This window comes from Lagenorhynchus albirostris, chromosome 1, assembly GCF_949774975.1.
Source record: "Lagenorhynchus albirostris chromosome 1, mLagAlb1.1, whole genome shotgun sequence".
In the NCBI taxonomy this organism is placed as follows: domain Eukaryota; kingdom Metazoa; phylum Chordata; class Mammalia; order Artiodactyla; family Delphinidae; genus Lagenorhynchus; species Lagenorhynchus albirostris.
In genome coordinates this window covers 91,162,310-91,185,173 of record NC_083095.1, presented here as the reverse complement: position 1 = coordinate 91,185,173, position 22,864 = coordinate 91,162,310, and the positions used below count along the sequence as shown (strand labels likewise).

At 38.9% G+C, this 22,864-nt stretch overlaps 1 protein-coding gene across 3 annotated transcripts in view; it reads right to left on the bottom strand.

Annotated features, from left to right (window-relative positions):
- The window catches only part of SLC12A1 (solute carrier family 12 member 1), an 89,895-nt gene that overhangs the window by 6,869 nt on the left and 60,162 nt on the right, over window positions 1-22,864 (bottom strand). For all 3 annotated transcript variants that reach the window (XM_060149422.1, XM_060149409.1, XM_060149413.1), the window contains exons 18-23: window positions 21,327-21,433; window positions 17,256-17,338; window positions 7,337-7,480; window positions 3,962-4,093; window positions 3,611-3,722; window positions 1,797-1,883 (exon numbers count right to left, since the gene is read on the bottom strand). In XM_060149422.1, the coding sequence (XP_060005405.1) occupies window positions 1,797-1,883; window positions 3,611-3,722; window positions 3,962-4,093; window positions 7,337-7,480; window positions 17,256-17,338; window positions 21,327-21,433 (665 nt within the window). The remainder of the gene's footprint in view (window positions 1-1,796; window positions 1,884-3,610; window positions 3,723-3,961; window positions 4,094-7,336; window positions 7,481-17,255; window positions 17,339-21,326; window positions 21,434-22,864) is intronic.

Sequence of the window (22,864 nt, the reverse complement as noted above, 5' to 3'; positions counted from 1 at the left end):
AAGGATGGGTATGCAGCAGGTGACCATGGCAGCTGGGCAGAGACTAGCATAAAAGAGAGGGAAGGAAACAGGGACTTGGGTAGAGAAAACCATGTTGATGGGTAAAGAGGCAAAGGATATAGAAACAAATTAATCAGCAAGCACAGACAGTCCTTAGCTGCTGATAAGACAAACAACAGCAAGAAGAATTCACCTACGAGAAGTAGGTGACTGATCTGTGCCCAGCATTGAGCCAGGGCTTATAGAAAATCCAAAGTCAGTAGGGGACACTGTGACTGTGCTCTAGACAACAGTAAATGGCCCTGTACTTGCAGAGCGCTGGCAGGCTCTGGCCTGTTGCTAAGTGGCACATACTAGGGAATCACTGGACCTGCTGTGTTATGAAAGAGAATGCATTCCCACCAATTAGAGCTATAAGATGAGCCCGTTTGATCACATCACTGCAAAAGCCAAGAGGCAGCGACTTAGGAATTAAAATTCTTCAAGTGAAATGTGGAAGGCTACCAGAGGTTACCACATGACAGTTCACTTCATATCAGAATGTTAATTCCATTTACCAAGGAGGATGATAAATCTGTTCTTAATTTTTTTAACTGTTTATAACTGTAGAAATACAGGAATGAAAGGCATTAGTGGTATATATGATATAAGGAAATACTACATAGTAATAATCCAGGTTAACCCTGTCAATTATAGCTTTCTTATCACAGTTAAGATGTTTCGTAAAGCTGTTTTAACTGACCTATAACATTGGAGGAATCATGAACACCCTCAAACTATATGAAGTTCGAGGTTGCCATTTGGTCAATAAGAATGCGTCGTAAATCTGGATGATTTTCAGTTAGTTATTAAGCTCATCTGGGATAACAGTGAATCAAAAGAAGGTAAGAGCAAGAAGGCTCAAGGAATATGGAACTGCAATCCATCAAGAACTGCAGGAGGAAGGAGAAATGATGGTCAACAGAAATGAGGAGAGGTCCAAGAGTCCAGCAAGGACCTAAGCCATACTGAGACCTTCGTGTCTCCCTCTACTCTAACCCTTGGAGACCCCATTCCACACCAAATCAAATGTATTAAACTGCATCTAGATGCAACAGTAAATATGATTTTGGACTGTAAACAATTGAAAATATTTTATAATTGCTAAGTCATTGCTCTAAGTACTTTAATTTATAATTGGCTATGATTTTCAGACAATCTTCTTATACCTCTGGGAACTCCTTTTAAGATCTACCTACAAATTGTTTTCAAATATCATGGACTTGACAAATTTAACAATCAATGAAGTTAAAATGATGTTGTTTTGAAGACATTTAAACAATTATTTCAGTGTTTTTCATTTAAAAATTTTGGAAGCAATACATTTTCTTGCCAGGCTTCAGACAGTTTTAGAGACCGCCTTTAGGGGCTCTCATAGGCTTCCCATTCAGGATGCCCCACCAGTAATGTTCAATAATGAAAACTTACCCTGACTGCTCAGGTCAGAATTGTCTGAGCTTGTGCTTCCTGTTAATCTTGCCACCATAGAAACCAATAACATGAAGAGCAATTTTAAAATGTTAACTAAATGGTGTTTCAACAATTCTTCCTCTCAAGTTCATCTTCACCTTAAAACCTTTTCCTTCCATTAGAACGTGATAGCTCTGTGTCATGATTATTTGAAATCCCTTTTTATTATACCCTATCAGGAGTCACTGCAGTAAATCCATAACATTTTTTTACCTTCTGATAATTAACACAGAAGAGAAGGCGAGAGTACCACGAATAAACAATGGATCTTGTTCAATGTTTCATACCTTTCTTTGTTTGGCTTGATGTTGATGTCACCAATGACATGGATGTCTGCAAATTTTATCCTAAATTTGCTCAGGAGGGAAGCCATTCTGAAAATATAAGAGAGAAACACTTCATCGTTGCATATTTAGCTATTTTCAATCAAAGAGTTTTGATTTCATGTCTTATTTCAGCTTAGATTTTGGACAAAGGCTTTGGTTAGTGTTTGATTTTCATTACAGTACTTGATGAATACAGATAAATGTGGACCAAGTTATTCCATTGAAGGCAAGGAGAAATTTCTGTAGGTGCAGTCACTGGAAACAGCAAACCCAGCTCTGCCTTCATGTTTCAGGGAAGATATTGTGGAGCTGTCCACTCTTCCTTATCATTTGGAAAAAAGAGAGCAAGTTCCAATACTTATTGACTATTATGGATAATTTTTATAGAGTTACTGACAAACTACTGAGAAACTAATAATTATTATATATTATTGCATCATTATAGATTAAAGGTTTTTTTCCCCTAGAAACTGAAAATTTTGATATAATTTCTAAGTTACAAAAAAGTTACAAGAATAGTGCAAAGAAAGCTCAGATTCACCAACTGTTTATATTTTGCCCCATTTGATCTGTCATTCTCCTTTTCTCTTTTTCTATCTACATCTGTCTATCTGTATATTTTTTGCTTGCTGGCTTTCTACCTCCTACCTATTTTCCATTTTAAAGTAAGTTGCAGATATCAGGCCCCTTTACCTGTAAATACTTTAGTGGGTATTTCCTAAGAACAAGGACATTCTCTTTTATTAACAGAGTACAGTTTTTGACATCGGGAAATTTAACACTGATGCCCTACTACCATCTAATCCACCACCATTTTCAAATTTTATCACTTGTCCCAATAAGGTACTAGAGGCTTTAAGAAAATATAAATTATTGTAGATCTCATGTTAGTTTCCATTTTAGTATGACTCTCTTTACGAGGAATTAAATATTTATAATATCTTTCTAAGAGTGGGGAGAAAATGTGGAAAACTACTGAATAAGAGCCAGTCATTATTTTGTGATTTCTAGAAGTAGCAGTTCCAGGAAGGGCTAGGACTTAGGCATGTCATGAGGGACCAAATGCCGCCAAAGGGCATTCTCCAGATTCCCGCCCGAGACCTTTGGATACACCACACTCTCGGCATGCTTGTTGCTCTCAAAACTACAGATCAACTCTCCATGACTAAAGTAATAAGAGAGACACAGACTTAACACCGTGGGACTTATTTATTTTTTTAATTAGAAGAGCCATCAACAGTCATCCATTTAAACACTTTCATACTACAAGTGAAAAACTGGGGACCCAGATATGTGCAGTGACTGTTGCAAAGTCCTGCAGCTTGTTGGTGGCAGAGCTGTGGCTCGGACCAGATGTAGTCTCTCTGTTCTCTTCTAAGTGTGCTGTGCTAGAGTGACTGCTGTGAATTAACAGGTTTGAATCTCCCAGAAGAAACTATTGGACACAGATGCCTTCAGGCTCTTCCTTTCTTGGATGCATTTACCAGTCAGAACAAAATAAACATTATACAAGATAATGATACTCTCATTCAAGACTTGAGATGAGGCTTCTGTGCCAAATGCTTGTTGGAAGCATTTGTGGAAGGGGATAAAAGGACTGAAGACAATGATTAGAAAAATTACACAGATAATTTACTGACCAGAGACATGTAAGCTTGAGGCCTATCATGGTGACTTTGTCTTTAAATTTATTGTGCCTCAAAGATGCTTACAGTTCTTAAAATTAAAGCATTAAAACAGCAAACATCCAAACACAGGAGTGATAAATTACTTACGTAATTTTTTCTTCTTCAATGCGATTGATCTTCCCTCCGACATAGATTCTTAATTTACAGTCTTTCCATTTTTTTCTGAGAGTCAAGATATAGGGGATAAGGAGTGTTAACCCTAACAACAAAAAGAGAGTAGATTATGACAAAAGAATGAGCATATCCAACTGAAAGGAAATGAGTAGCTTCATATCTTTATTCTTTCCCACATTCATAGCTCCTACCTAATTTAAATCTTTGGAGAACACGGAAATGTTGTTCTTTAACTGATATCGTTTCATATACGTTCCCATGCAGTTTGTTAAATTTATCAACATAGAAATTCTGCTCCCTAGTGTATATTCTGGAATTTTTTACCTCCATCATCAAACAACCACCAAACATCAATTGTGCCTTTTCCTTGCTTCTTTTTAAATTGGGTGCTGGCTTCCACCAGTTTCTGGTTGATCTCCCCCACATGCATCGACTGGATTGTGTTAATGCTGCTGTCTGTAATGAAAGAGAAAGAAAGTAGTACATCCATTTGTCTTTTGAGGAAAGAAGCAAAATAACTTTCTAATAAATCTCTTCAGGAGAATAGAGGAAGGGTCATGAATTTGTAAGTGTTTTTTATACTTATGGGTAAATAGTGAGTCCTCTTCTCCGGAAGAGGAGAGATAAAGGTCAAATTCCACAATAATTTAGATCACCTGCAACAGTTCAGAAAAACTTGATATTGATCTTATGATTGCAGTTTTCATTATAAAGCAGCAGATTTTTTTTTCAGATCCTTAGTAATCTCTCTCAGAGCAGAACTATTATTTAGGCAGGTACCAATGCTAAATTATCTGATACAAAAGCCAAAATATCCCGATTTTTCCAAATTTCAGGTATAACTCAACTTATATTTTCAGATGTACCTAGAAGTAGAACATGTGGTTATTGGTTTTCTAGAGATAAGCAGAAGTATCAGAAGTACTCCTTCACTAGACAGTTTGTTCATTTGAGCGCAATTTTGGTGTAAACTCCATCAATGCCTGGATTATAAACGTTGCCAGGGACCATGACCATCTTGACTCTCTATGACCCTTTGGTCCTAATGTGGACCTGGCTTACTCTTTTGTGACCCTTTGGTCCTAATGTGGACCTGGCTTACTCTTTTGTTTTCTCTTCAAGGAATCTGAATCTAAGGTAAAGCCATTTGAGCTATTTGAATCTCTGTGAATGAGATGAAAAAGCCAGGAACTATGATTAAAAACACCTTTTCTTGAGTTATAGTTAAGAGTGTACATAAAGTACTTAAAAAAAAATTTTAATGCAATTTCCACCCTAACATGGACACAGCAAAAGTGTACCAGGGAACTAGGGCAGTGTTTGCTCAGAACCGTTGCTCCTATTTCCCAGTAGGGGTTTCCTTCCTACTCCATATATGTTATTTCTCATTTCCACATCTTTGAAAGTTGTGACTTCATTGCTCTGTTTCAAAGCGAGGGTGTCAGCATAGTGCTTAGAGTAGAGCTGACAGCCTCTTCAGAGTTTCCTCTCTGATCTAAGAGGTTCTGAGGATGCTTTGTTCTGTCTTTTGTTGTTTTCATGTTTGGGCCTGTCGGTTCTGAAGCAATTATCTCATATAGTTTGTATCTCCCTAGGACCGCTAAGGGAGAAAGTTAAATATCTTTACAAACTGGACCAAACTCTGCCGCCACTTACAAGCAAATCAAAGCATCCAGAGGACTGTGTATGAGTGCCTGGAGGCGGAGTTGGTCCTAAGTCAGAAGAGTGGTCAGCTAACAAAGGCCTGGAGCAGTGAAGGGGCCTACTTCAGAGCTGTGTTTGAAAATGTAGGTGTTGGAAATAAAACATAACATAATCTTGCTTTTCTGAACGGTGAGACATGTTGACTTTCAGAGGTGTACATTTTTGCCAAAAGTATTGCGACGCAGAAACAGCGTTCCAGAAAAACTAAGTCCCACTTTCACTAATAAGGACCTTAATGCTTCCCTCCTCCCCAGCAGCTAGAGAGCAGTATGGGTTATGACTTCTGAATTTTCCATTGCTTTTCAGATTGTACCATTGCATAGTGCAGATTCAACGGATAGTTAATTCTTCTCATGGGTACACGAAATAATTGAAAAGGAAAGAAGATAGTAGTTAGTATCCAGATGGTCTTATTCTAATATTTACACCCTGAAAGACCTGATGTAACTCCAACTTTAGATTCAAACACATCATTTTTCTAGAAAATGTCCTTTTAAGGGGACAAAGGCACAGTAGGTTCTCCCCTAGCCCATGGAATGTTCCTGGCACCCAAGGGTACCTCTAGTGTTTGAAGAAGGGAAATGTTTGGATTTCCTATAATTCTGTGTAAATATATAAAAATGTTGTAGGGCTTCCCTGGTCGCGCAGTGGTTGAGAGTCTGCCTGCCGATGCAGGGGACACGGGTTCGTGCCCCGATCCGGGAAGATCCCACATTGCGCGGAGCGGCTGGGACCGTGAGCCATGGCCGCTGAGCCTGCGAGTCCGGAGCCTGTGCTCCGCAACGGGAGAGGCCACAGCAGTGAGAGGCCCGCATACCGCAAAAAAAAAAAAAAATGTTGTATTACAGGTTAAATTTAGTCCTTGTGTCACAGTAGGAAAATAAGCAAACAGAACCAAACCTTTTCCAGGGTAGGAGACAACCTCTTTGAAGGGCCTCTTTGAAAGGTTGGCTCTTATTAACCTAGACCAGCAGCTAAGTCTCAGTTTGGATCTTGCTACTTGACTTGGAGACCCTGCCAGAGACATGATCTTTCCTGGGCGTTACACCAGTGAATGACTTCAGTAACTATATAGGATTATTTGTGCATGAAAGAAAGAAATGTTAACATTCTAATTTTCTACCAGCAGAGGTCGCTGTGGACCTCATTAAACTCAAACCGGCAGTGTTTCTGGAAAGAAAGCAATTTTCAAAAAAATCAGTTATTTGAATCACCTGTTTATTAAACTTATAACAAGGTCTCATTCTGTGGTCCTCCATTTCTGGGATGTATACTGAACATTCAGAGATAAGTGTACCATTCAGCCAAAATCTGCAGGTAATTAGAGTCAATGAAGTTCCAAGTCTGGAATTCTGGTTTGTGATAGAGATGCATTTTTGAAATTAGAATTCTATCTGGATCCCTTATTTACCTATACCAGTCGACTTTCAGTCTCCTGAAATGTCTGCAAGGTGTGTGTGAGGTGTGTGGGTGTAGATAAACCAGTTTGGGGGCTGGGTCACTAATTTCTATCCCCTCTACATCTTAACTAAGAATTTTCTGTTTTATGACGTTCCATCTGCTAAAGCACTGTATGACTCCCAAACCAAATATTATTTTAAAGCAAAGTTTTTACAGTAAGATGGTACAAAGGGGTGAATGTTGTTGATAAGTTACAATAGCTTCTACCTTTTAGCCATACTATCTTCTTTTTTTTTTTTTTTTTGCAGTACGCGGGCCTCTCACTGTTGTGGCCTCATGGGCCCAGCCGCTCCGCGGCATGTGGGATCTTCCTGGACCAGGGCACGAACCCGTGTCCCCTGCATCGGCAGACGGACTCGCAACCACTGTGCCACCAGGGAAGCCCAGCCTTACTGTCTTCTCTTAAGGAAATATCTTTCAGTCCTTACCTACACTCAATGTCCCCAACGTTTTAGATGCTCACTACTGACCCCCATAGACACTCAAGTCGTGGCTCGTCTTGTAATCTTTCCTGTAAATTTTAAAGGCACTTACCTTTTTGGGGAGTTGGCTTAGTAATGTTCAGCTTGCCAGCTTTTTTAAACAAGCCTCGGAGGCCTCCACTTTCTTCTTCGCATTCATTATCTTTGATAGTGGCTTCCAAAGCCAGTCTCTCCTGTTCTAATTTCTCTAATTCATCTGATGAAAGAAGACAAAATCACTTACTCTGCTCAGAGCAGCAAAGTTTCTAGGAACAATCTTATTAATGATTTTAATATTAAAAATGGTGTCTATGCAATTAAATGATTATTTATACATATATGATTTTTCTGAATGATTATTAAAATAACGTATATCACTAAATTGTATTCAGAAAGTAACGACTAGCTCAGAAAAATGACTCTATGTGTTGTTATAATACATGAAGACACTGGGTTTTTTATGTGTGAGGGCAAAGGGGGCTGTTTAATGCCATCTTTATTTACTACTGGCAACACAAAATACCAGATACACTGTAATAAGATCTTGTACACTGAAAGCTACTGATTTACTGACCTAAGCTACTGGGCTAGATATTTTACAACTGGGAGTGACAAAAATTACAGAAGTATACTGGGTGTATATCAGGCACAGAGCAATGCCTCCTGAATTGAAACATAAAACTAGAGAACAAGAATTAAGGAAAGAGAACCATATCTAATAATAAACCCTGTGGGCTCCAAATACAAATTACAGTGAAAAATATCCACTACCAACAGTTCTTTCCAAGAAGCAAAGATACTTTCTGGAGTGAGTGACCAAAGCAAAAGAAAGAAAAGCTGAGGTTTCTGTGTGCCTGTCGGAGTCCACATTGCTAAAAAGGGCCTCATGACACTGGAGTCTGGAATAAGAGTCAAGCTGTGCAAAATGTCCTGTCCAGGGTTTAGACCTACTGTCCAAGCTTTTATGTTGCATTTAGCTGCCTTTTATCTTTTTTGGAGTCTGATTATGACGGAAAATTCCTAGCTGCTATGTGATCATTGCATCCCTCTCTTACCTTAACCTGCACTGAATCAGGGTAAATAAATAAGACTTTAAAGGCAATCATATGGCTGTGTTAAAGAACGATGGGCATTCTTGCTTACAGTCGTAAGGTGGCACTCTTGTCAGATTCCCTCATCTTCTTGCCTACTAAAGACAGAGCCTTAGAAAATGAGCCAGGTTCCGAGGAAGAGAGTAGAAAACCTAGATTCAGTGTTAGGAAACACTGGTAGGGCTACTGTAAATGTCAACTCTCGGAGCCTGTTGCCTTGTCTATCTGGGAAGTGAAGCTATACAAACTCTAGATTTATCAATTTTGTACTAACTAAATCTGTCAGGACAGTCACATCCCTAGATGGTGCTGTTATTCAGCTACACAGAATCGTCTGGCCCCTTTCCAGGTGCTAGCAATTAATCTTTTGCCGGTGGCATGAGACTTAAGGTCAAATCACCCATGTGATTTCCCCAAAGCTTCAAAGGTTCTCAAGACCAGCAAGCAGCTATAGAAAATCTAAGAAATCAGATAGATGGTATTAAAGCTTAGACAGGAGTTGCTTACCCCTGACTTTCAAAAGGTGAACACAAGCTGCATTGCACTGGGGGTCATAACCAATTACAGCTCTGCTCCTGGCTTTATGTGACATTGGGCAAGTCATTTACTTTTCCTCTGCCTCTGATTTCCTATCTGTGAAATGGAAAACTGTAGCCTTTTGCCTTTCCCACCCTCCTAGCTTTGTAAAAAGAATAAACAGCTCCTGAACAGTGCTTTGTTGCTCCTTAGAGAACAAAGCAATGAGTGCATTTCTATAGGCAGTGTATTGATGCAACTTCTGGAAATTGGCTTAGTCATGCAAAGCAAATCAAGTATTTTGAGAAGGCTGGGAGTTATTTTAGAATTTAATATTTATTGTACACTCTTGGGTGCCAGGGACTGTGCTGCATATTATTCATTCCCAGACAACTCTGAGAAAGTTACTATTATTATCCTCATTTTGTAGATGAAGAAACTGAGGCTCAGAAAGTTTAAATAATTTGTCTGATGTCGCCCAGCAAATAACAGGGTTCCAGTGCAAAGAAGTCTGCTTGACTCCAAGTTCTGTATGCTCTCCTCTATGAAGACCTTCTGCTGTTGGCTTATTGCTATTATTTCAGGGTTGTTTTTATTAACCTCCAACTCTTTATCCTCAGATGAACCTAAACACTCAGGCACATGATGTAATGCCAAATTAATGCCCCAAAACTATGGTCCCCTCAAAATTGTCATTTTAAAGAGAAGACTCTAAGGATATGGGTACATATGACAGGCTGCCCCAGAAAAGCAGCATCATTGTCCTGGGTGATGGGTCACTAGCTATTACCCATTCTATGGGTTGTTGCAGGGGTCAGCTATGGGGTAACCTGTTCTTTGCAGTCATCTGGAAGGCACGTATTTGTGAGCTGCTTTGGGGGCAACTGCAAGGGTTACACTGGGGAGGGGGTTCTTTTACTTTTCTTTTTTTAGCAGGCTCCAGCATACCCTGTGATTAGCCACTACTTGCCATGTTCTTTGTCCTCTAATTTGGACAAAGGAGGAAAAGTAAATAAATCCTCCTTTGTAAGGATTCAGCTGGCTGAGTGAACTGGGAGCTGCTCCAATAATTTGCTCAAAGGTATATACAAAGCCTATCCAGGACAGAGCAAACTGCAAAATCCCAGGCCTGAGAGACAAAACTAGACTTTGTGTGAATGAGTCAGATTCAGCAGTTCCCTCAGAGACGACAGAGACAGAGGGTGACAGAGTCAATTCTAAAGGCTAAAATCTGCCTGCTTGGACATCTTGGATTTTCAGATCCACACGGTGGTATGACCACTCACAGTGATTTTGCAAATTCTTATTAAAGTTAATTCTTAACTATTCACTTTGTAGATGATCTAAGGCCTCCTTCTGTGCACTCCCTCCTTTTCTCTTTTCAGTGCTAGGTAGAAGTGACATTTTGATTATCTGTTCTCCTGAATTAATCTATCTGGCCTACTGTTTGCCTCTGTTTGCATGCAAAATCACGAGTAGACTTTGTCCAAACATTTCTTTCAACTGAAGTACTGGCTAGCTGACTTGCAAAAGTGTACCATTAATCACAGGAGAGATAAAGCAAGGGAGTAGGAATAGATAGACGTAAACTGATTTCCACGAGGCTGACTGAAAACTACTCATTTCTTTACTGTTTCCACCACCACCATACACTGTGATGTTCAGGATTCACAGTGCCCTTTCCAATGGTATTTTATTTCATCCCAGCACCAATACTGGGATGCAGGCAGAGCTAGTAGCATTCTCCTCATTCTCCCCATTTTGCTGTGAAGGAAACTTGGGTTCACACTATTCAAGTGATTTGTCCAAGGTTGCATAGCTAGTGACTCAGGTCTTCTGTTTCCAATTCTAGTGTTCATCCTTCTACCGTCGTTCATCAGTGATATGCTCTGACTGCCAATATCTGTCTATTGAAAAAATACCCAGTATGCATTTTTTGAAAAAACCATCCTCAAATTTCTGTCAGAGAAATTTCTGTAATACTCCATATTTCCATAATATTCTTCCTCAACCTTTATCCCACTAACTATAACTATGTGACATAGAATAGAGTTTTAAGATACATGTCTATTATAACCCCACTAGTCTGCAAACTCCTGGAGGGTAGCTTATGTCATATTTCATTACCACCATTTACTGAAAGTTTATTTTGTGGGAAGTACAATTCCAAATACTTTGCAGCCATCATATCCTTTAATCCAAGCAACAAATCTGTGAGGTAGGTACTATAATTATTCCCATTTGGATAGCTGAGTTTGAACCCAGGCCTGTCTGATTCCAAAACCCATGCTTAGGCTTCCCAGACTCCCTCTCACATTCTTAGTTGTGCCCCTGCCTTGCTAGTGCTCACCGCCATAATCACTCAAGAATAGTTTGTTGAAATAAAAGAACAGCTCAATTCTGTTCAGTACAGTTCAAAACATTTAACAGCATTATCTCTATAAAGGAAGAAAAACATGTGAACTGTTGTCAGGGGTGGGAGTGTGTACAGTATGTGTGTATGTAAGGGGGGTTGGTACAAAAGACAATGTTTGCAAGAAGTAGAGTTAATGATATATACAGAGTTATAAAAAGAGGGGCCAATAGCAGCTGATGGTACAAACCGGGCTGGAATGGGACAGAAGGTAGGACAGGTGGGATTAATCCGAAGAATGAGCAGGAAGGAAAGGGCTCCTTACCCTGGAAAGGGCCACCACCTGGGCATCTGGTGGGACTCTGAATCTTGCATATTAGTTTCATATTATATCACATTTACAAAGCCACATAGCTAGGGAGAGAGAGTAAAAGCCTGCCCTTCTCTCATGCCAAGATTAAGAGGATCCCAGAGGTTCTAATGATGGAAGAAAAAGCTTAGACTTTTAGGATCTATCAGTTGACAGTGAGTTTCTGAGTCGTCATACGTTCCCCAAAACAGTTCTCATAGGAAAAACAAAGAGTGAATCCCGAGCTGTATCCTCATGCAAATGCCAAAACCACTTGAACAGTAGTTTATTTTCTAGTCCTTTATAAACTGATTGCATGGTAACCAACTGGAGTGACTATTTTGAAATTCAGTTTAGTTGTCAAGATTGCCTCGAATGGTCTATTTCCAGTCTTTTTTTTTTCTTTTTTTAGCAATGTCTTTTAGAAATAGGCAGGAGTCTACACGTTGCAGTTCAGTCTGAATCTGAAAGATAGAGAATAGTCAAATATCTGACAACAAAAGAGAGAGCAAGGAAACCCACTGAGGAATTGCGTATCCTCCAACTTCACAGCATCCTTTTTCTTTATTAATTATGAAATTATGATTCTTTCTTGATCAATCAGCTCAAAGCTGTAAATGCTCACATGAATCAATGTGCTGTACCCAGGTGAAGTCTAGTTGAATTGAAGGCAGGAAGGAATCCTGCAGTGGTTGCCTTCCAATCGAGTAATTATTTACTACACTGCCATCTGTCTTTATTTTGCTAAGCCACTCTATCAGACACAGCAGAACCCTGTGCTCTGAGATGGTCATAAATCGTGCAGTACTTACATGGAACACTTGACCGCAGTATATTGCGAATCATGTTTCATCACGTTATTTCCTACCAGTACAATTTGGACTCCATGTTGTAGTTGGCAAACTTGCTAAATACCCGTGGGAAGTGAACAATATGAAAATACTGCATTTTTTTTGTGTTGTCAGGCGATAAATTGATTTCTTAAGAGAAACTATCAGCCATCAGTACTGGATGAGTTGCTGCACTATACAAGTAATAATGCTATGAGCATCAATCTTATTTACATAAAAAGTTATTCTCACATAAGCCTGAGACACAGTATAGAAATAATTGTCATTAGCTGGTAAATTACCTATAAAGTTGATTTCTATTCACTGCTTTATGAACTACAGTATATGGGCACTCTGAATTGCTAATATTTCCTTTAAATTATAATCTGTGATGACACTGTGGTGTCTGTTTTGGAAAAGCTATGATGATTATCACTAACATATTGTAATGCAATACTTAAGATTTATCAGGCTCTTATTAAGCCCTGTATTACAGCATAATACAATGAAATGCAACCTTATTTCTTCCAATTCAAAATCTAACATGAGGGTTGTGTCATAAATTACGTAACTTCAAAACAATGCATGGAAATGTGGGGTAAAGTTAATTTCTATCATTATGCTGTTGTTTTTCTGCATGTTCATGTATTTGTGTAACGCTGTTTTTTCATTTACTCTTGATAATTGGTACTTACAATTATTTTATTAGCATCCTACTGCATTTTCCCTTTCTTGACTAAGAAGCAAAAATATTTCAGACATCAAAGTTGATATAAATTAGATACATCCCTTGGGAAATTAGAAGGGGATGCAGTTCACTGCCAGGATTCTTTCAGAAACATACAGGATTTGCTTGCTGTATTGCTTTATAGAACTAAATTGACGGTGCATTTTGGCAGATGGAGCAGCGAGGGGTGGGAGCTACATCACATCTGTCAGCTTGAAGAGATCAACATACAAAACAAATGCAAATGTATAATTTAATACAAATTGTATTTTGCATTCTCATTTTTTTAGATGGAAAAACAGTGTAGCACAAAAGGCCGAAAAATTAAAGTAAAATGTAGAAGGTTAACAGAACAGGTCTCTTCATATTAGGTTCTTGTGATTGTCCTCAACATCATGTCTGTCTTACCACAGTCAGGCAGCCTGTATGCTGCGTTTTTGAAGGAATAGCCTTGTTCCATTCCCATCTCGGATTTTACCATGCTTCTCATTATGTAAGTCATTTCCTCTCTAGCTCTCCTTTTAGCAAGGTAGAATAGAGGCTTCAAACAGACATAGGTTTTAATATTAGCTCTACTAATTACTAGCACTGTGAATCTTAGGGAAGCCTCAATTTTATTAGCTGTAAAACGGAGACAATGATTGTATTTTCCTTATGGGGTAGTTGGGATGATAACTGTTACATGTGAACATGAAGCATAACACATGGCACATAATAAGTGCTCAAAAATTTGAGCTACTGTTGCTACAATGTATTAAGTTCTACTAGGAAGGAATATAAATGAATCATGAACACCATGTAGAATTAGTATATCTGACCTGGAGATATAAAGGGTCCATGAAAAAGAAAAGGGGCATAAAAAAGGAAGGCCGAAGGCACCAAAGATAACCTTTATATTGCAGTTTTGCATAGGATGGATTCTACTCTCAGTTTTATTTTTTAAAGCTCTTCATACAAAATCATAGAGTATACATATCAGATAGTGGTTCTCCATCGTTTACAAGTGCTTGATTTCTAACTTCTTCTTCTTTCTTCTCTTCCCTTGCAAGAAAAGAATTGTTGCATCAAAAAATTCACCTAATTCACTCATGTTCCCATCTGTTAGGATGGAGACAATCGTGAAATGCCCAAATAGAATCTGAACCCATTCGGCACCTGCACTCTCAAATCTCTTGCAGGCTTTTCCTTTCTGTGAACCTATCCGGCAAAACCCTGGTACCCAAGTGTCGCTAGAGAAAAAGCGGACAGCTAGCAAAATTACTCCAACTACCTAGAACTGAGACTATTGTGCATGATCTTCCTCAATTTACCACTCTTACAAATCCACATACCTCTTCATCAATCCTCCCCTCTTTACTCTAATTTTAGAAGATGAAGCATTTTTCTTCTGTGTTAGGCCAACTCTTTCATTCATGCCCCTTCCTGAATTCTTCCTGTTCCTCCAGGATCTTACTCCATAGTCATCTTTGTTTACCCTCATCCTCAATCTCTCCTACTCTCTTGAGCCCATCTTTTTCAGCCTGGAAACAAGCCTTTCTCCCATTCTAAGGTCTATAGGTCTTCCTGTAGTAACCCTTCTCGACCTCATTCCTCTCCTTAACTTCCAGACTTCTCATATGGTGGGCCACATCCACATTCTCTGCCTCATCATCGCATATTCTCTCCTTAACCTACTGCATTCGGGATTCTATCAACACTGCTCTACAGAAATTGTTCTAAGATTATCTGTGCCATGTCAATTATATTTCATTTGCACTTTTACTGGTATTTTTTGCTGTATTTGACAATGCTGATGATTCTTGTCATTCTGAGCACTCTGCTCCCAAGACTTCCATGACAACACAGACTCCTGGTTCCTTTACTTTTCTGGCCACTCCTTTCCTGCTCCTCCTTGGGGACCCTTTTCCTGTGCCTTGGGGCTCCTGACTATACACACTTTGGGGGTTATATTTTCCAGTGTCACAGTTTCAATTTTCACCTTAATTATGATGTCTCTTGTATTAATTTTGGTGGGGCTGTCATAACACATACCATAGACTGGACAGAACACAACCGAAATTTATTTTCTTGCAGTTCTGGAGACTAGAAGTCCAATGTCAAGGTGTTGGCAGGGTTGGTTTCATTCTGAGGCCTCTCTCCTTGGTTTGTAGATGGCCATCTTCTCCCTTTGTCTTCACATGATCTTTCCTCTGTGCTTGTCTGTGCCCTATCTCCTCTTTTCATAAGGACTCCATTCATATGGGATTAGGACCAAACCTACTGATCTCATTTTACCTTACTTACTTCTTTAAAGGCCCTGTCTCTAAATACAGTCACATTCTGAGGTTAGGACCACAACATACGAATTCTGGAGGACACAGTTTGACCCAAAACATCTAAATCGACATCTCCAGCTCAGATTTCTCCTTCAAGACCAGGACTGTCTAAATGCCTATTGGACAGTTCTGGTAGGATTTCCCACAGGACCTTGTTTAAAACTGAACCAGACATCTCTTCATTAAACCTGCTCTTCCTCTTGTGTTTCCCATTTCCATTGGTAGCACCACCGTTCATTGTCAGCCAAGGGATATTTTTTCACTCCTCCCTCTCCCATATCCCACACATCCTATCAAACCTAAAATGCTGCTCTTTGTACCTCCAACGTACTCTGTCTTTTTTTCTCCATCCCCTGAGAGAAGCTGCTCTAGTCCAGGCTGTCACCTTCTCTGGCTTTGATTATTACAAAAATCTTTTTGATTTGTGTTTCTGTCTCTATTCTAGTCCTCTTCACATCCGTGCCTCATGTAACTGAAAGAGTATGAGCTCTAAAAATCAAATTTCACCATATTATTCCCTCACTTATATCTCTTCAGCAGTTCCTTATTGTCTATAGAATATGGCCCACAATTTTTAATATGACAAATGAGCCTTTTAAAATCAGGATCTTATATCAGCAGCTTCATATTTCACTATTGTCTGCTTCATACTTTTTTTTTTTTTTTTTAAGGGGGCTTCCCGGACCAGGGCTGGAACCCATGTCCCCTGCATTGGCAGGCGGATTCTTAACCACTGCGCCACCAGGGAAGTCCCATACTTTTCACTTCAGTTACACAAATCTGCTTTCGGTTGCCCATATACCCCACCTCCATATTCCTGTGTCTTCACATCTTTGCTAATGCTGTCCTCTTTGCCAGGAATGCTGTTGCTCAAACTCTCATTTTTCTCTCTCCCAACATTGCCTGGTTAACTCCTTCTCGTCCACTAGATATAAAATCAAAGGTAATTTCCTCCAGGAAGCCTTTTGGAGTTAAGTGCCACTTTTCTCTTTCCCATAATACCCTATTATCACACTAACAGTACACCCATTTTCATCATGGGTCTGTGAGTGTCTTGAGATTACAGACTCTTATTAGTCTTAGTCTACCCAGCACTGACATATACACCATGCCTGGTACACAAGAGGTACCTTCTGTTTGAGTGTCATGTTGTCAGTGGACTCTATTGTGAAGTTTAGCTAAAGAGAAGTAATGGATTAGAGTTCTATCTTAATATTTTAGCGACTCTTTAGGTGTGTCCTTCACTCCATACACAAGAGGATGTGTTTAAACTCTAAGACTAAACAAGTAATATATGGAATCCTCTACAGGGAAAAAAGCAGAATCACTAAACTGAATTAGCGTTTCTGCCTCTGACTTAGCTTGGTGATTCACAGCATGATACATTCAGGCTCATTTCCATGTTAGCTACAAACCAGATCATAGACTCTTAAAAACAAAATACATGTCATTTTCTGAGGAAACAATCTTCATTTTCTGAAACATCTTGCAAAAATCAATTTGGCAGTTAATTTTACCAAAGGTATTTATTTTTAGTGATACTAGCTTTGTGGTTTTGTGACGAGAAGAATAATTGATATCTGCCCTGAATTATTCTGTATTTTTGGTTAGCAGGACAAAGGCCACTTGCATTAGCAATGAGGAAAACACGGGGAAAGTGAACACACCTCGTGTCAGCACAAGAACGTGAGCTGCACTGTTGGGGGTTTTGTCTGTATTGGGTACTGTGCTATCCCCAGAACCTAGAACAATGCCAGGCAGGGAGTAGGTGCTCAATGAATACCTATTGGTTGAATAAAGAAAATACATACCTTGCACCTGAAGAACCTGGGAGATGTCAAACCCTTGGCTGATTCTGACTATGACAACACCAATCTCAAAATCAAACGCATCACTGCAAGTGGAAGCAAAATGGTTAGTGATTTAAATGACTCCTTCAATCCTCAAGGTTTGGACTAATACTGAACTTGCTTCTAGGATTTTAATGTAATTAAACTCCAAAAATTCACCTTCAAACATAGCCAGGAGCTGATAGCCTTTTCTGTTTGTTTTCCCTTGATGTCTTTTAAAAATGTATTTTGAGTAAAGGTAACTAACTCTTATTCACACAATACTGTCAACTAGAATTTTGATTAAGATTAGAATTTTGATTATTTAAAATACTTGATTCTTTTCTACCGTAAACAAAACAATTGCTGAAATATTTAGTACAGAAGTTTCAAGGCTGCACAGAGCCTTTGAAATTTATCAGTCAAACCTCTTACCCATTGAGGAGGAATCCTACAACGTTTTGGACATCAAGTTCCCAGTTAAAAATGTCTCCAGTCCCTCTAGGGAACTATTATCATTGACTTTGGAGAGACCATTTAAAGCAACACTTTTTCATGGCAACTCTATCCTGTTGAAATTGGCAGTTGTGCCTTCTCTAAACCCAACCCAATGGAATTAGATTATCTAGGAGGGAGAGAAAGCCTTGCTCTTTTAACTGTGTTCTCGCAGAACATTTTTTCTTTGCCCTTAAATATTGGGCAAACTGATTAGTACTTTGAGTTCATTTGAAATATTCTCCTTGGGAGTTCCTTTGTTCAATCATTTATGGATTGAACGAAGCCCAAGGAACCTTTCCGTTCGGTTGTCCTTTCCCAGAAACAGTGCAGTTTGTGATTGCCTCACGATATGCAAACTAGTCTCTAGCCAAAGTAGACCTGAATTTTCAAATAGTGATATAAGTTCAGTATAATATGAATATCCATTCAAAATTTGAACCGTAAGTGAACTTCACTTAAAAAAATAGATCCATTCTAGCAAAAGTGCCACAAGGTAAATTTTGGATAAATCTTGTTTGAGGTGTCCTTGATTATAAAAAATAGACAGTGTGTTCCACAAAAAATATCTGGGTTCTGCGTTAGGCAGAATAATTGTGGATCCCCAAAGGCATCCACATTCTAATCCCTGGGACCTATGAATATGTTACTTTACATGGCAAAAAGGACTTTGCAGGTGCGATTAGGTTAGGGACCATGAGATGGGGAGGCTATCCTGGATAATGTGGATGGGCCCAGTGTAATCACAAGGGTCCTTAAAAGTGAAATTGGGAGGCAGAAGAGGAGGTCAGAATAATGTGGTGTGAGAAGGACTTGACCCGTCAAGAGCTTTGCAGATAGAGGCAGGGGCCATGAGCAGTGGGCAGCCTCTAGAACCTAGAAAAGGCAAGCCCAGGAACTCTCTCCTAGAGCCTCCAGAAGGGAAAACAGCTCAGCCCACACCTTGATTCCAGCTCAGGAAGTTAGTGTCTGAGTTTTTTTTTAAAATTGAAGTATAGTTGATTTACGATGCTTTATTTGTTTCTGGTGTACAGCAAAGTAATTCAGTTTTATATATATATATATATATATATATATATTCTTTTTCATATTCTTTTCCATTATGGTTTATTAGAGGATATTGAATATAGTTCCCTGTGCTATCCAGCAGGACCTTGTTGTTTATCTATTTTATAAATAGTAGTCTGTATCCACTAGTACCAAACTCCTAATTTATCCCTCCCTCACCCCCTTTCCCCTTTGGTAAACCTAAGTTTGTTTTCTAAGTCCATGAGTCTGTCTGTTTTGTAAATACATTCATTTGTATCATATTTTAGATTCCACATATAGGTGATATCATATGGTATTTGTCTTTCTCTTTCTGAGTCTCAGACTTTCAACCTATGTATTTGTAAGCTAACAATTTGTGTTGTTTTAAGTCATTAAAATTATTTTAATTAAAATTAAACCATACTTAAGAATATTACAGAAATTTAAAATCTACTAGTTAAAGAAAAATGGTAAAATATTGTACTATTGTAGTGATACCCCTTTATGTTAATACTAATACTGTGCTTTACGTCATAAAACAGAACAGAACGAAAAAGTTAGAAAGGGAAATACAACATGGATGTCTGATTGTCTTCCTTCTGTATTGACCCCAGTGCTGTCGTAATAAAGTCATTTAACTTCACCAAACCAGCTAAGTTTTATACTATTACAAATTTGAGCCACCTTAACACTGAACTTTATTACCAAGAAGACCAATCATTAATTTGGTACAAAAGCCAGAAGTCTCCTCAGCTTGATATTACTGGGTTTGATTATTTTGGTCCTTTGAATTTTTAGAACGTTTTGGATGGTAGGGAGTTTGGAAGACGAACTCAAATAATTTTGTATCAACTGATGGACTCTTTGACTGAAGATTCACATATTTCTTCCTATTTGCTCCACGCTTTTTTGTTCCCAAAGGTGAGGACAACATTTTACTGAAGAATCTGGATGACAGAGTGTGGATCTAATCCATTTCTAAGAATGTCTAGTCAGCAACTGACTGTGATTTAAAATATATCAAAATGCTGTTTGCTAAGCCTGGCAAAATGCTGTCCCTGATCACCTGGTTTAGCCTTAACCTACTGAACTTAGAGCACCAGCAGGAGCCAGATAGCAGCACGTGGCATCCAGCCTTTATATGTTTAGGGAACACAATTCAGGAGGATACATTTAATACATGGGTTCCCCAGGTTAAGAGGACTGTTAAGTGAATGTTTGTTTGGTCAGTAATGCATATAATTTCAGAAGATGAAAATTATTTTCTTATGCTTCTTTTTGATAGGACTAATATTAGAATACTTTTGTTATGTTCCCTAAATCTCCCCCAAATAATGGTAAATGTGATGCTCATTCTAGCAGGGGCCGGAGGACAGATCCTAGTATAAGGAGCACTATGTATATGCTTGCTTTGCAGGGATGAGGATTTCTTTCCTGTGTATTATGGACTTTTAAGTGCAGCCAGACCTCTCAGCACATTCTCCGCCCTGTGGTATGAAATCAGAGCGAAGTCAGAACCCAGACAGAGGAAATCTTCCATTTTCAGAGCTGTTGACACAAAAGACGGCTGTTAGGGGTAGCTAACATTGCCCCCCTTGAGACAAAGCTGGTTAAGTATGTTCAGGCCTGGAAGAAAGGCTCAATTTTCTAGAATGGTCACTGAGGACACCCTGAGCTTCTCTGTATGTGTAGAATTTGTTTCCTCTTACTCAAAAGAAGGAACCAAGCCAGGTAATACTTTGTGTATTTATATACTTTTGGAGGTCACATAGCATTGGGATCATTAGTTTAAACTTTGAATTCAGTTGGTCCTGGGTCAGAATTCCAGCTTTGTCACTTATAAAACTCTGTCCTTTTCTGCATTTTACTTAATTTTTAATGTCTGTATTTCTACTTTAAAAATGGGAACAGTACTTCCCATTTGAAGTACTTACTTCAAACACTTCTTGTGAGAATTTAGTGGGATAATTCACGTTAAGGACATTAGCCTGGCACTGGCTAGTCTTTTAAGGGTTATCATTATTATCCCTTTCCCAAGACTTCTTCAATTTTTAGATATTAGATGTCACATACCTTTTAAAACTCACTTTTTGTCTATAAACCAACACTGCTACATCAGCAAAGGGAGAGCTGAGGCTCCGGGGTAGTGCACTCATTATCCAAGGCTCGGGATAAGACAACGACTGAATTGAGCACACCAGTCAACCAAAGATCCAAGTGTTTTGAAAGAACAGTTCCTTCCTTACCTAGCTGTCCTTTGCTTTTGCTCTTATACATAGGTTTTAAGATTGTAACTCTTAATATTTACCTTTTTCTTTGACACCAAATTTCCCCAACCCTGCCTCCTCTGATGCTGTGATCCCCTCAAGTTCTATTATATTGGCAGTGTTTTCTCACTTTGGTAAAGAATTCAGAGTACCAGGGGAATGTCTTCTTCTCAGGCAATTTATTCTGTACAACAGTGTCAGTTATGTACTGCCCTGGTTAGTGCTTTATAAGCAAGAGCACGTCTTGAAAGCCATCACTTACTGTATGATTCCCACGTAGTTTTCAATCTCTGTCAGGGGAGCCTTCCTCCAGTTTTTTTTATATCCAATCACCAGAGTGTTTGGTTTCATTCTTCCTAAGCCTGAGGCCTAAACAGAGGAGATAAACACATGGGCAATCCTTACCAGGCCAGGAAACTACCACTGCAAGTGAAAAATAATGTCCAAAAGAGCACTGATGTAATGTTCTGAAGATTCTGAAGATTGGATTACATCTTAGTGCATGTCCTTCATGCCTGTACTCAAGCATAAAATAGAAAGATTAGTTCTAAATCATCTCAGCCATAAATGGATTTTAGATGACAGAAATGAAGCTTTTCTAAATTAGCAGTCATTTGCATTTCTTCTGATACACTCATTAAAATGGTTCAATAATTTAAAGTCAAGTGAGGATCGGCTTATCTGTTGGCATGCGTGTTGTAACTTAGTGGTTCAAAGCTCATTTCCACCTGCTATATCCATAATGTCATTAGCAATAAAATCCATGTTTGGAAAATTCTTATATAGAAGGATCGCTGAAACTTCTACTTACATTATTTATTGAAGAATAACTGAACTATGTTTCCAGGACCTAAATCTCTTACATGACAGTAACATGAATAGCCATCTTCCATATCAGAAGTTTCATTCCCCCCATTAGATGACAGAATACGGCTTCCAGTTAATTAAATTTAATCCGGCAATACTACTGAACACCTATTAATTGCACAGTGCTGTGTTAGGTGCTGTGAGAGAGTAGTGAGGCATATTCTTGGGCATGAAGGAGCTTAGAATAAGGTTGAGGTGATGAGATATATAATAATTATAATTCAAGTGCAAATGCAGTAGGAAATCATATGGAAGCATAAAGGAAGAAAATGTGAATTCCAGCTAAGGATTCATGAATGGTTTCACGGGAGAGGTGGCATTTGTTTTGGATCTTGCAGGTTGGTTAGATGTTGACAATTAAAGGTAAGGAGAGCAGTGGAAGTGAAGGAAGGATATTCTGGATTATGGGAAGAGTGAAACAAATGATCAGAGGGGGGTATTTTAGAGGGGACAGTAGCAAGTGGAAAGAGATCGGCATTGATGGAGGGTTCCTGAAATAAACTTTGCCTCCACCACATTTGGTGTATTGCCCTTAGAAATGTACAGGTAGCAGAACAGCTCCTCTTAGAGCTGTCATCTGGCCCCTGGCAGGTGCACGGCAGTATAGATGTAGTCTTTTCCATGTCTACAGTTTGGGGATGTGGTCATTCATGCCATAATTCCTTTATTCAAAATGCTGTAGTTGTCGTTGCTTCCCTTTGATGCCACTCTGTCCTGCCCTTTTTGTCATGACCCCTCTGTGCTCCACCATTTTTCTTTGAAGAAATTCGGGTGAACAAGCTTTATGCACTGTCGAAATTTTTTACAATTTCTTCTGGATTAGCATACGAATTGTTTTCCATACCAATGTCCTTTCACTCCCTCTTCTTATTTTGTGTCTGTCCTCTCATTCCTAGTTGAAATTTATTATTTTACTAATCTTACATGATAATT